General features: G+C 38.3%; 1 protein-coding gene across 1 annotated transcript in view; it reads left to right on the forward strand.

The window, feature by feature from the left end:
• ANO3 (anoctamin 3) overlaps positions 1-15,015 on the forward strand; it is a 445,447-nt gene that overhangs the window by 352,583 nt on the left and 77,849 nt on the right. The window contains 2 exon segments of the mRNA XM_052652757.1: positions 1,334-1,468; positions 9,622-9,718. Of these exon segments, the coding sequence (XP_052508717.1) occupies positions 1,334-1,468; positions 9,622-9,718 (232 nt within the window).

Consider the following 15,015-nt stretch of genomic DNA (forward strand, 5'->3'; position numbering starts at 1 on the left):
TGGGACAAAACTGTGTTAAGTAATCATTTTTAGAAGATGGAGACCAAACACCAGTGCAGAATTCAAGAAATTGTCATTTCTTACTGGCACCTTGTAAATTGTGATGGTTAATACTGGCAGTGACATAGTGAAGAGCAACTGAGAAGTTGTTGGAACCGTCTTATTCATCTGCTGTGTCCATATGAAATGTTAACCAACTGAAGGGAAATAAAATACATTCATTCCCTTTGTTTCATTCAACAAAATACGTCCTGTGGTGGGTGCTAGTGAAACAAGATACAGGTCCATTTCGAAGTAGCTTGTAGCCATAGGGGGAGGGTAAGGAATGGGGGTGTGACAGGTAATTGTCATGAAGATTCATGAGTTTAGGATACTGAAACATGGGTGAAGGGAGTGTGGGAGCAAGACCAGGGACATCTAACCCAGGTTTGAAGTGAAGTTAGGGCAGGCTTCCTGGAAGAAGTGATATAAAGGACAGGATAAGTATAAGCCAGATGGGAGAAGAGGATGAAAGGCAATGGCACCCCACTCCAGTACTCTTGCCTGGAAAATCCCATGGATGGAGGAGCCTGGTAGGCTGCAGTCCATGGGGTCGCGAAGAGTCAGACACGACTGAGCGACTTCACTTTCACTTTTCACTTTCATGCATTGGAGAAGGAAATGGCAACCCAATCCGGTATTCTTGCCTGGAGAATCCCAGGGATGGGGAACCTGTTGGGCTGCCGTCTACGGGGTCGCACAGAGTCGGACACAACTGAAGCGACTTAGCCACAGCAGCAGCAGCAAAGGGAGGAAACAGCCTTAACCAAGAAAAGAGTCATGTGCTCCCAGAACGGTGGAGTTGAGTTTTGTTGAGGAAGATGTGTGACAAAATCGTGCAGATTATGTCTGGCGGGAGGGAATCTGGCCAAGAGTGCAGACGGAGACTGAATTCCAGCCTGCTTTCAGCAACTACCCAGAGGGAGACACTTTTCTAAATTATGCCAAAGCAGTATGGTTTAGCACAGCTCTGTGTGGGGGAAACAAAAAGGATTCTACTAAGAGGATGAAGAAAAGCAAGAACTGGCTTATGAAAAGCTTTATGAGCCACGTTAAGAAGTTTGACACAGAAATAAATAGATTTTGCAAAATTGCTCCTATAAAGGCAACATTCAAAACAAACCATTACCATCACTGGATTTATTAAGCAAGACTATTATGATATCCCAGATGGAGCTGAGGAGGAACTGAGCCGGAACCTCAACTGTCTATCTGAAAGTCATATTAGGTGTGGCATTAATATTTGTAGTGTTCCTTAGGTTGCCATAAGCTAAGAATTTGCTTTCCCACACAGGCTGTACTTTGGTGAGAAGATTGGCTTATACTTTGCTTGGCTGGGGTGGTATACTGGAATGCTGATTCCCGCAGCCATTGTTGGCTTGTGTGTGTTCTTCTATGGAATATTAACAATGAATGCAAGTCAAGTAAGGTAAGCTATTAACAGACTTACTAAAAAGCTTGGCCTTCTGATTGGATCAAGGCTTTACAATAATGCTGATTAAAAAATAAATGATGGTACTACAATTTGTTTGTTTTTATTTTTGCAGGGGAGAGGCACCATAAAAAGGCCATTCCTGTTTTTTATATGCAGATTATCTCCGATAAGTTCTAAGACTGTTTCTCTTTATGTCAAATTTCTCTTTCTAGTATATAGCTAATAATAACGCAACAATGCAATGGACCATTCTATGTAATTTAAATTTGCATATAGCCTTTGGTAGTCTGAAATGCTCTCAATATAATAATTCAAATAATTGCAATAGATACAATTCTTTAAACACTTAAGATGTACAAAGACCTTCTAAACACACTGTTTCATTTTATATAACTTTCACTACCATCCTTGGAGATGAGTTTTCCTTTAGGCACTTGAGAGAATCTTACATAGCTCAAGATATCTGAACAAAATGTTGTTGCTGTTGTTGTTTATTGCTTAGTCATGTCCGACTCTTTTGTGATCCCATGGACTGTAGCCCACCAGGCTCCTCTCTCCATGGGATTTCTCAGGCAAGAATATTGGAGTGGGTTGCCACTTCCTCCTTCAGGGGCTCTTCCTTACCTAGGGATCGAACCTGAGTCTCCCAGTCTCCTGTACTGCAGGTGAATTTGTACCATGTAAATCCTATCCTAAGTGGTCTCCTGTCATGATAACATAAAATCACTTTCTATTTTCTTTTTATTCTCTATGTGAATAGAATTTATAAAAGATTTTAGCATCAACTTAAAATATCAAAATAGTAGTACATAAGATTTTGAGAAATAACAAATGTTTATCAGAATGATGGTTTTTCTGTTAAAATTTAAATGACTCAACATTTGGATATAGAAACAATATAAAATTATTCAGGCTTCCCAGGTGGTGCAGTGGTGAAGAGTCTCCCTGCCAATGCAGGAGATGCAAGAGATGTGGGTTCAATTCTTGGATCGGGAAAATCCCAAGGAATAGGAACTGGCAACCCATTCCAGTATTCTTGCCTGGGAAATTCCATGGACAGAGAAGACTGACAGGCTACAGTCCAGAGGGTCACAAAGAGTCAGACACAATTGAGTACACAACACACACAAAGATATTATTCAGCAGAAGTCAGAGTCACCTTGCCATTAAAAAGTCCTCTTAATAGTGTGTTCTATTTACTGTGCCAAAGGGATTTCATCAAGTTCAACCTTGTATGATACAATTCAAAATATGATAAAGCATTTTTTCTCTCCTTAAAAGCTCAGTACTTTTTTCTCTTTTGGTTCATCTTTTAACCATGGCCGTGCTACTGGGTAGTAATCGTGACAGTTAATGGGACCATAAAATGCATTTCCTTGAATTTTCTTTGTATATTTGTATACATGCACACATACACATATGTACACACTGCATTATATATAATGCAGATATATTTGTATAACAATTTTGCCTAAAAACAAAATATTTTCATTGTTTCAGAGTTGAAGCCTATTCCATAACCAAATTTCTTGATTTGGTATCTCAGAATCCCCTTGTTCCTCAGGAAGGCCAAATAGTAATTAGCATGAAAACAAGCACCTAATGTTCAAAAGCATTTCTTCTAGTAACAGTCTTATTTCAGAGTTTTGCAAACTCAGCACCAGTCTAGAAGGCAGCATCCTCCTGAATAAACATGCGCCTGCTGAAGACATTCATCCCCCTTTGGATGTTTCTTTATATGCTATTTTTGCATTTATTGCCTTTACTTTTGGTGTCAAACCTCATAAATCATTGCCAAAACTGATTTCAAGAAACTTACCCCCTTAAGTTTTCTATTAGTAGTTTCATAGGTTCAGCTCTTAAATTAAATCTTAAATCTATTTTGGGTTAATTTCTGTATATGGTGGAAGATAGAGCTGTAGTTTCATTCATTTGGGTGTGGATCCTTCTTTACCAACAACATTTGTTGAAGATACTGTCCTTTCCTCATTGAGTATGCTTGGCTTTTTGTCAAAAATTGGCCACATATACATGGGTTTATTTATGGTTTCTCTATTGTGTTCCATTGATCTATGTATCTGTCTTTATGCCAGTAATGTGCTGTTATGATTATCATACCTTTATAATATTGTTATCAAAGGTGTGATGCCTCCAGCTTTGTTCTTTCTCAAGATTGCTTTGACTGTTTGGGATTTTTGTGGTTTCATAAAAATGTTAGGGTAGGTTTTTCTGTTTCTGAAAAATTACCATTGAATTGCTGATAGAGATTGCATTTAATCTGTAGATCTCTTCAGATAGTATGGACATTAAACAGTGTGAAATTTTCTAATTCAAGAGTACAGAAAATCTTTCCATTTATTTGTATCTTCTTTAATTTTCTTTGCCAATGTCTCATAATTTTCAGTGTATATACCTTTCGCCTCCTTGGTTAAATTTATTCCTAAATGTTTTCTTCTTTTTGGTGTAATTTTAAGTGGGCTTTTAAAAAATTTTTCTCTTATTGATAGTTTTTTTGTTAGTATATATAAACACAACTGATATTTGTGTACTGATTTTATATCCTGCAAATTTATTGAATTCATGTTTTAGTTGTAGTTTTTTTTTTTTTTTAAGTTATAGTTTTTTGATAGAATGGGCTTCTCTGATGGCTCCACTGGTAAAGAATCCTCCTGCAATGTGGGAGACCTGCGTTTGATCCCTGGGTTGGGAAGATCCCCTGGAGAAGGAAATGGCAACCTACTCCAGTATTCTGGCCTGGAGAATTCCATGGACTGTAAAGTCTATGGAGTTGCAAAAAGTCAGACGTGACTGAGGGACTATCACTTCTCTTCACTTAGGGTTTTGCAGAAATAGTCTTTTAAAATGAATTGACAAGAGCAGAAAATGATTTTTAGGCAGTTAGCTACTGTTCAAATTGATCCCATGGAGAACATATTCACAAAGTTTTCCCACGTGGTGTAGGCTTCCTCCTCCACACTTTCAAAGCTGAAAATGAACAAAAGGCAATGAAAGGAATAGATATTCTGTTCCTATTGATTTATGTACCAGTGAAGAAAATTAGACTCCTTTTGTATGAGATAAGTATTCTTTCACCTTTAGCACAAGGAGTGTTTTAAACTCGCAAACTCTTTTCTTCTGTGCTTTATGGTATTATATTACTGCTACTTCTGTCACACTATAATTAAGACCCTGTCAGACTTGCTATTCTAAATCAAGGTAAGCATCACTGAATATCTTGACTTTCAAAATTTCATGGGATTGAATTTTTCCATTCAGGGTGTCAGACGTGGTTACGTTGTAGGTGTTATCATGGTATGTGGGTGGAGGACATAGGACTTTTGAGTTGCTTTGTTTCAGTTTTATTTTAGTAATCTCTTTCTTGTTTATTGCAAGGTAACAAAATGTTGAAAAGCTAAAGATTAGGTTGCATTTATTATGGTTCTACCAGTTGTGTTTATATAAATTAGGGTCATATTTCTTAACTGCTCTGCAGTTAATTGTTTATGTGAAAATCATGTTCAGATTATTTCTTGTATGCATGTACAAGCATATATTTGTATGTATATTGGTTTTACACAATCAAAGGTGATCAGATCTGTGTCAGATGGGGTCGCACAGAGTCGGACACGACTGAAGAGACTTAGCAGCAGCAGCAGCAGAGCACATATTATAGGAATATGAAAATGAACAAGCAGGAACACATGGCCCCTGCTTCTCAGGCTTTCGGTTTCAGGTCCAAGGCAAAGAGCAGAAACAACTTTCTTGCCTCTTCAGCATTAGAACTCACCAAGAAATATCAGTACTGGCCAGCTTTTCAAAAGCTGTTGGACCAGGATTGGTCCCCTGTCTTAAAGGACATTTCAAACCCTCTCCTGACAACCACCTTAGCAATAAGGGTTTCATCAGTTTATCAAGAGCCTATGATGTGCCAGGCACATTATCAGTATTCCTGAAGTAGTATCCCACTTGGCTATTATCTCCAACTAGAGATGAAGAATTGATCCTCAGAGTGGTAGATGACTTAGGGGGGAATATTTAGCAAGTTAAACCAATATCTAATTTTCAAAAATTGCAATAAGAACACTTAAGTGAGGCTTCCCTGGTGGCTCTGGTGAAGAACCTGCCTGCCAGTGCAGGAGACAGGGGTTCAATCCCTGGTCCAGGAGGATCTCACATGCAGTGGAACAACTCAGCCCGTGCATCGCAACTATTGAACCTGTGCTCAGATCCCATGTGCCACGACCACGGAAGCCCACACGCCCTAGAGCCCATGCTCTGCATGAGAGAAACCGTTGCAATGAGAAGCCTGCGCACCGCAACTAAAGAGTAGCCCCTGCTCATTGCAGCTAGAGAAAAGCGCATGCAGCAAAAAGGCCCAGCACAGCCAAAAATAAATAAATAAATAGACATATTTTAAAAGAACGCTTAAGTGCACAGGCTTCCCTGGTGGCTCAGACAATAAAGAGTCTGCTTCAATGCAGGAGATGTGGGTTTGATTTCTGGATTAGGAAGATCCCCTGGATAAGGAAATGGCAACCCACTCCAGTATTTTTGCCTGGAGAATCCCGTGGTCAGAGGGTCCTGGTGGGCCACAATCCATGGGGTTGCAAAGAGTTGGACATGACTGAGCGACTAACACACACACAAGTGCACACCGCAGTATTGTTAACTGTAGGGACAATGCTGGGCAGCACGTCTCTAGAGTTTACCCATCCCACATGACTGACACTTTATACCTACTGAACAGCAGCTTTCTATTTCTGCTCCATCACTCCCTGGCAACCACAGTTCTACTCTGTATCTAACAGTGTGTTTTTTAAGATACTTAATATAAGTGAAATTACACAGTATTCATTGTTCTGTGACTAGTTTATTTCACTTAAAATAATGTCCTTCAAGTTCATCCATGTTGTTGCATATGGTAGACTATCCTTCTTTTTTTAAGTCTAATATATTCTGTTGTATGTCTATTCCACCTTTTTATCCATTCATCCGTGGATGGATATTTGGGTTATTTCCATACCTTGGCTAATGTGAATAATATTGAAGTGAACCATGAGGTGCAGATATCTGAGACCTTGATTTCAGTTCTTCTAGATATATACCCAGAAGTGGGATTGCTGAATTAAATGGGAGTTCTATTTTTAATTTTTTGAGGAACCTTCATATTATTTTTCATAGTGGCAGCATCAATTTACAGTCCCATCAACAATATTCAAGAGTTCTAAATTTTCTACATCTTTGCCAACATGTGTTGTTTTTGCTCTGTTTGTTTTGTTTGATAATAACAATCCTAACAGGTGTGGCTTAACATCTTATCATTTACTTATTCCTTGACAATTATATCTTATTCTAAAATCCATGTTTTACTCATGTTTCCAAACTTCCTTCCTTTAAGCCTACTTTCATATTATCAGATTTCCCCAAAATGGGTATTACCACACTGCTTATCCTGCACTTTGCATGTTAACAGAAGCACAGGAAGCATCAAGACCCTGGAGCAGGTCCAGGCATACACCCACAAACGGACAAATTGCTCCCGCCTCCCTTATGGATGGAGGTGGTAGTTATGATTAATTGGTGATAGTTATTATTTCCTTTGAATTAGCCCTTGATGTGTACTTCTAACAGATAGAAGACAAAAGAAAGCCACATTTTAAGCAGTGGTTTGTATCATGTTGTGCTTAGTTGCTCAGTCGTGTCTGACGCTTTGTGACCCCATGGACTATAGTCTGCCAGACTCCTCTGTCTATGGGAATTCTCTAGGCAAGACTACTGGAGTGGGTTGCCATGCCCTCCTCCGGGGGATCTTCCCAATCCAAGAATCAAACCCTTGTCTCCTGCATTGCAGGTGGATTCTTTAACATCTGAGTCCCCAGGGAAGCCCAAGAATACTGGAGTGGGTAGCCTATCTCTTCTCCAGGGGATCTTCCGACCTGGGAATCTAACTGGGGTCTTCTGCATTGCAGGTGGATTCTTTACCTGCTGAGCTACCAGAGAAGCCAGGTGTATATTAGGAAGAAATTAAGAAACACTTTGGGCACTCTCTCTCCATCTAGTGGTTAAGTCAAAGAACGCTGTAATCATCTTGAATTCCATATTTTAGGCTAAAAAATGTTGCAAAACTTGCTTAGTGTTTTTTGTGTTATCTGTCCCGTGGAACTTTGAGCAGCTTACAGGAAATGAGTTTGATAATTCTGGACATAAAAATAAGGCTCAGTCTGATGACTAGGATCCTAGACTGAATGCTTTGATATATCTTTGCTTTTGTTTGATTATTTGGAAGGTGAGAAAGATGATGTAGTATAAACCAAATTTTATACCATTCTAGTGTGAGATTTCAATATGGGGCACATTATACATTTTTTAAACAATGAATTATGATAGCAAGCTTATTTTAATAGGAATTTTCTTCAAGAGGTAGGTTCTTTTTTTTTGTTTCTACAAATTAGTAGTATTAGTAAGAGGAGGTATAATCGTCTCTCTTTTTTTCTGAGCTTTAAAAATATATATTTTACCTGCTTCCCCCTACTTCATATGGACATCATGATTATTAGCAACAAGATGTGAGTGAAAGTGGGAGAAGTATAGTATATATAAGACTCGTTATACTATCATTATCATTAGTAAATTAGTTTTTGGTAGGAAAGTCCCTTTTAATATGAAATAAACTTATCCCTCTTTCAGATGAGTTGTAGTTGATGGAGAACTGGACCTAGAATCGGGAAACCCTAAACTCAGTTCCTTCAAGTGTCTCTTGTAAGCTTATGACCTTGAACAAATCACTTAAACATCAGCTTCCTCTCAGTTGCGGAGAACATTACAATTGCAAGAGATTGCGCTGAGGACTAAACCTGATGGACATGTGTCTATCTTCGGTCACTGTAACGCATTGCAGTACAGTATAGTAGTATTATTTACTAGTCATTTCCACTTTGGCTTGAGATTGTACACATCCAGCATTTGAAACAGACATGCATTACTTTTTCTTTCACTTGAGTTTATATATTTTGAAAACAGCAAAACTTTTATTAACAGCTGGATTTCCAGGCATAGTTTTAAAAGCCTTTATATTACCTTCAACATTTCTAGAGCAGATTTACTTAAAGACAATTTATTAAGGGGATACCAAATGGGAAAGGGCCAGGTACGACAGATAAAGACACAAAACACCTAATAACAGGTTTCTGTGAACTCTCAGACTGTGAGTCTTTTGAGAAATTGTTACTAATGCCCTGCTCATGTCATGATGTCATCTATAAAGTATGCTAAGATTTTTAAAAGATAGCAATAAACTCAAGAAGCAAATGTTACAAGGTTACATTCTATTGGAGGATATTATATATTTCAATAATCCATAATGCATTGACTGACTGCAGTAGGGGTTGTGAAATTATGTGAATTATGGGTGCTACTTATTTTGGTGACTGTAAAGCAATGAGAACCAGGGGAAAGATTTATAGATTTGAAAAATCAGCACGCTGCTGCTGCTGCTAAGTCGCTTCAGCTGTGTCTGACTCTGTGTGACCCCATAGACGGCAGCCCACCAGGCTCCCCCATCCCTGGGATTCTCCAGGCAAGAACACTGGAGTGGGTTGCCATTTCCTTTTCCAATGCATGAAAGTGAAAAGTGAAAGTGAAATTGATCAGTCGTGTCCAACTCAGCGATCCTATGAACTGCAGCCTACCAGGCTCCTCTATCCATGGGATTTTCCAGGCAAGAGTACTGAAGTGGGATGCCATTGCCTTCTCTGAAAAATCAGCCACATCCAAGCCTGTGAGCTGGGTTAAAATACTCTTAGGTGTTCCTCCCAAGATTGTCCTACAGCCATGAAATCAGGTAGAAAAATGCCCTTGTAACAATGCCCCACAAGTGCCTCCTGAGTATAAAATTGGCCTATTATCACTAAAATATCTTGGATCAGAGATTTCTTAAAACAAAGAAGCAAACAAACTCAATATCACAAAAATTCTAAAAATCTGGGCTGGAGTCATTCAAGTTCTCCCTCCTGTCCACCACTCTTCCAGTATTTCCGTTTCTTCTTTTCCTCCCCACCCTACTGCTTCCCGTAGGATTGGCTGCAGGGGCTCAGCAGCTTCCTGAGTGTCGAGGTTCATGCTTTCTTTTTCTTCTTTGATTTCTTAAGCCAAGAAATTTGCAAGGCCACTGAAGTCTTCATGTGCCCTCTCTGTGATAAGAACTGCTCACTGCAGAGACTCAACGAAAGCTGTATCTACGCCAAGGTCAGTGTGGACCCTCACATTCCCCTCCCTGCCCTCTTCTTTTTCTAGGAATCTAGGTTGTAAAAAGTCCTCCAGATCCCTGCTTTCTACCAAAGTTAAATGTTCCCAGGAGTTTCAACAAACAGTACCATTGACAGCTGAATAAAACATCACTTTGTGGCAGTTATAAAAAGGATGTGTTTTATTAGAATATCTTTGTCTTCCTCTGTTTTTATAAGTGTTTATTGCCATCACAGACATAAAACATCCACTTGGAATGATATCCAGATTATTTTTTGGAGATTATTTCTTCTTCAGTGGTAAAGTTTGTATCTTCCCATGAAGACTCATGAGATCTAAATATTTCTAATTTGACAGAGAAAATGAAGTTTTCTTAACATAACTGAAGTTATCAAATTTCTTCCTATTAGAATCGCTTGAAGAGTTTTTAAATTTCTGAAACCCAAGCCACATCCCAAAACAATTAAATTAGAATCTTTAGTTTTGGAACCTAGGCATCAACATAATTTAAAAACTCCCAGGTGATTTCAGGGTGCATACAAGTTTGAGAAATGTGTACTTCAATTTTATAATTATGAGTATTCATTTGTAAAATGGTTTTATTAAAGTATAGTTAACATGTAATAAAATGTACATATTTGAAGTATATAAATGAATGCATTTAAATACATATATGCTTTTGTGAAACCACGGCCACAGTCAAGATAATGAACATATTTATTACTTCCAAAGGTTTCCTCGTGATTACTTGTAATCCCTGCCTTCCAAATCCCACCCCTGGGCTCAGGCAAACATTTTCTGTCATTATAGATACATTTGTATTTTCCAGACTGTTGTGTAAATAGAGTCATACAGTGTGTGAATTTTTTCTAGTTTCTTTCACCCAACATAATTATTTTGAAGTTCATCCATGTCATAACATTTATCAGCAAATCCTCCCTCTTTATTGCTGAGTATTAATAGTATTGAGTGATATGGCTATATCAGAATTCAATTATTCCTTCATCTTCATTATTAAGAAGAATCTTAATAGTTATCCATTCATATTAATAATTTGGGCGGGAGGTTAAGTTGTTACAATTTTAAATAAAGGTGCTGTAAACATTCATCTACAAATGTTTGTTTGGACAAGTATTGTTATTTCTCTTGGGTAAATGCCTAGAATAAAAATGACTAAATTTTATGATAGGTAGATCTTTATCCTTCTGAGACATTGCAGAACTTTTTTCCAGAATTTCTACACATTTTACATTTCCACCAGCGATTTATGAGAGTTCTAGTTTTCTGTATACTCACTAGTCCTCGTGATAGTCAGTCTTTTTCATTCTAACTGTTCCAATAGATCTTTAGAGAGAGCTCATTGTGGTTTAGTTACTTGAAAATTATTTGATTCTTTCAGGTCTTGCTTTTAGGATTTGTGAGTTAGCCTCACATCAGTGCTCTTTCTAGCACTAATTTTTCCCACCAAATCTTTCTGTGCACTCTCCCCAGTGAACTGTGAATACTGAGGATTTCCAGTCTGGCTGGTGGGAACAGGCCCTACTCCTGCCTGACTCTGAGCTCCTGAAACTCTTTCCTCTAATAGTTTCAGGTGGTTATATCCTCAGCCAGTTTCCTCACATGAGTGCGCACTGTCTGGGTTGTCCCTCTTTTCACTCTTGTGACTCTTTCAGGCAACCATAATGCTCACCTCCATTGTTTCCCACCTCTTAGGGATCACTGCCCTTCACTGTCTCACATCCAGTCTTGAAATCCGTTGCCTTATGCATTTGGGGAATTATTCGGTTATTTCCAGAATGTGGGTAAAGTCAGTCTCTGTTACTTTATCTTGTTCACAAATGTTGTGCTAGGTCACTTCAGTTGTGTCCAACTCTATGGACTGTAGCCTACCAGGCTCCTCTGTCCATGGAATTTAACAGGCAAGAATACTGGAGTGGATTGCCACACCCTCCACCAGGGGATCTTTCTGACCCAGGGATCAAAACCACATCTCTTATGTCTCCTGCCTTGGCAGGCATGTTCATTACCGCTAGGGCCACCTGGGAAGCCCTGTTCAGAAGTAGAAGCTTGTGTATAATCACTTTTGACAAGGGTGAACATAAAAACAAAAGCCACTTAGGATCCTCCTAGGAGACCAAAACTTACTAAAATTAGCTTCTGAATTATTTTTCATGAATGCATGGTATGGGAAAAATCTCTTTTGTCTATAGTTTAGTTTCTGAAATGTGCTTAGTATTGAATTCTCTCAAATGTTCCCTAAAGATGTCTTGTTTTGGGAAATATTTTCTTGACACTTTTAATAAAAGCCAAGTATATTAGAGACATTAGATGCATAGACACGTCCCTCCCTTTGCCCATGCATTTCAAAGATATATGGCAGCCTTAGGGACACCAACAAATCCAAACACTAAAGCTGAGAATCATATGTGGCAGAATGATAAAGTGAAGAAGCTGTCCAAACAAATGTTAAATCTAGGGAGCCATTGTAATTATGTGGTATCTACATTCCTCTGTTACCCTGGAGGAAAGAGTATATGTAAGGGTAGGTATGACTCAGGAAGATCTCACTTAGTAACTATTGTCAGGTAGGTGGGAATGTTAGCTTGCCGAAGAGAATATTGCCTTTAGGAGCAATGCAAGAAATAAAATCCACCAGGTGAAATCTTCATTATGTCTTGTATTTGATCCTCTGGTTAAGGTAAAATGTAGTTACTTGATTTACATTTTAAAAATCAGAACTACTCTTCCTTCATTGAATGGAAATAAACATTTTATTTTAGCTTTTAAAAAATTTTTTTTTTCATTTTTAAAAAAATTAAATATATTTATTTTAATTGGTGGCTAATTACTTTTCTTTTAAAATCAGTTTATATATTTAAACACCTAGAGTTACTAGATGGGTGGTGTCAGAAATAAGAGAAGAAATTTTTAGCAAAGAAACAAGCCCACCAATCTAAAATCATCTAGTCACTCGATCACCTAGCCACCTCATCTGCTGCTGCTGCCAAGTCACTTCAGTCGTATCCGACTCTGTGCGACCCCATAGATGGCAGTCCACCAGGCTCCGCCGTCCCTGGATGCTCCAGGAAAGAACACTGGAGTGGGTTGCCATTTCCTTCTCCAATGCATGAAAGTGAAAAGTGAAAGTAAAGTCACTGAGTCTTGTCCAACTCTCAGCGACCCCATGGACTGCAGCCCACCAGGCTCCTCCATCCATGGGATTTTCCAGGCAAGAGTACTGAAGTGGGGTGCCATTGCCTTCTTCGAGCCACCTCATCTAGGAACTGGTAAATTCCTTATGGAATCAATCAGCACTTGTGAAAAGTAACAGGACATTAAATTTGCCATATTTTACATGTAATTATTGTGCATAAATAAATAAATACATGTGCACATTTAATCATTCCCTTAATGGTGTCAAGGGTGTGTTTCAGGAAAAATGTGGTCCCGTTATATAATACAAATTATATCTAAGTATATTAATATTTTCTGTGGTGATTTTTTTCATTTTTGATACTTAAAAGTATGGGGGTTGAGAAATATTTGCAATTAAGTCATTGCAGTGATATCTGCATATTCTTCAAAGCACAGGTGACCACAGGTGTCATTTCCTATTATGTTAGGATTTCTCATTTAAGGTGAAATCATTAGGTAAAAGAGTCCTACATTGTTTTTTCATATAGTTCTAAAAATGACTCAACTCTTATTTGAAGTTACTCTTACTTATAATAGTTATTAATATTTGGTGATTTTTTTTTTACTGGTTCAGCAAACATTTTTTCAATCCCTAATGTATTGGACCTCAGATTGTATACTAATATTAAGATTACAACAGAATCAGGACAGATCATGTTTCTTCTGAAAGAGGAAATGGCAACCCACTCCAATATTCCTGCCTGAAGAATCCCATGGACAGAGGGGCCTGGCAAGCTATAGTCCATAGGATTGCAAGTAGTCAGGCATGACTAAAGCAACTTAACTCACATGCATGCACATGTTTCTTCTTTAAGAAATTTCGCAGAAGAATCCTCAGAAGACTACATCAGAATCATCTAGAACTGTCATTAAAAACAGATTCCTGGGCCCATGTTAGATTCAGAATCAGCTGGTCAAGGGCAAGGCTTAGGAATCTACATGTTAACAGATTCCTCAGGTGATTCTTATTTGTAGGCCCACATTTATAAAGTTATTGCACTAAACAAGTATTTGGTTGGGGTGAGGGTGAATACATGAAGCTGCCATGTTTGGTGTAGCCTGCGCCCAGGTCCAGTGGGCTTGGATAGGTGTACAGATTTTGGGCTATTGAAGAATTAGAAACTGAGGAACTGAGAGAAGGCTAAACTTCAGTCTAAATTCCAACTCTGCCTCTCTTCCCTGTAATCACCTGATCTTGCCGGGTTGGATCTGTTCAAGAAGAGTCTTGTTCTCCTTAGCCCACAGAATCTTGAATGGAATATATACGGCAGTTTCCAGAGCCTTAAGTTATTCTGAACCCATTGTTGATTTAAAAAATAGTCACAACCTAAAAGTTGAGAGTTATGTTTTATTTGGTGGGAATTTTTAGGACTTTAAGCCCAGGAGACAACTCAAGTAACCCTAAGAGAACTGCTCCAAGGAGGCAGAGAGGAGTCAGGTTATATACAAGTTTTCAACAAAGGGCAGGTAGTCTGAACATCAAAAGTATTTTTGTGAATTAAAGAAAACCAGATATCTCAAGTTAAGAAATTTAGCACTTTTCTATATATGGAAAGATGGGAGTCTGGGCTCACTGAAATCATTCCTTTCCTATGCATCTCAGCTGTCTGGGGCCAGTATCCTGCAGTATTTCACATCCTGACATTTTCAGTTCTCATTGTAGGGAGTGGATGCAGTCTAATAGCTGCCAGATGGTGCAGGTATTCTTTCTGAGTGCCCTGGAGGGCTGGAATCGTTGATGACTATGACATCCTTATGCACTGATATGGCAGAAAATAGTCCATTTCTCACCAAGAAACAATTTTAGAGAGCTCTATCAATTACAGTAGAGGAGAAGAAATAAACTTTAAGCTTCCAACCTAATAAGAAATTTATTTCCATAAGCAGTCCTCACATTTATTGATTTTCAGCCACAGCTCTCCAAGAGAAATCACATGTCAAAGAAAATGGAGAATTTGTGCTAAAACATAGCTTTGTTTTCTTAAAGAAGTTTGCTTCTGTCTTCTTAAATTATCCCTACTCACATGCATAATGTTAAATAAAATGCTTGTCCAGAGGTTCTCTATGCATAAAGGCATGCTATTAAAATAAATAAAATAATT

The sequence above is a fragment of the Budorcas taxicolor genome, chromosome 15, assembly GCF_023091745.1.
Source record: "Budorcas taxicolor isolate Tak-1 chromosome 15, Takin1.1, whole genome shotgun sequence".
Taxonomy (NCBI): domain Eukaryota; kingdom Metazoa; phylum Chordata; class Mammalia; order Artiodactyla; family Bovidae; genus Budorcas; species Budorcas taxicolor.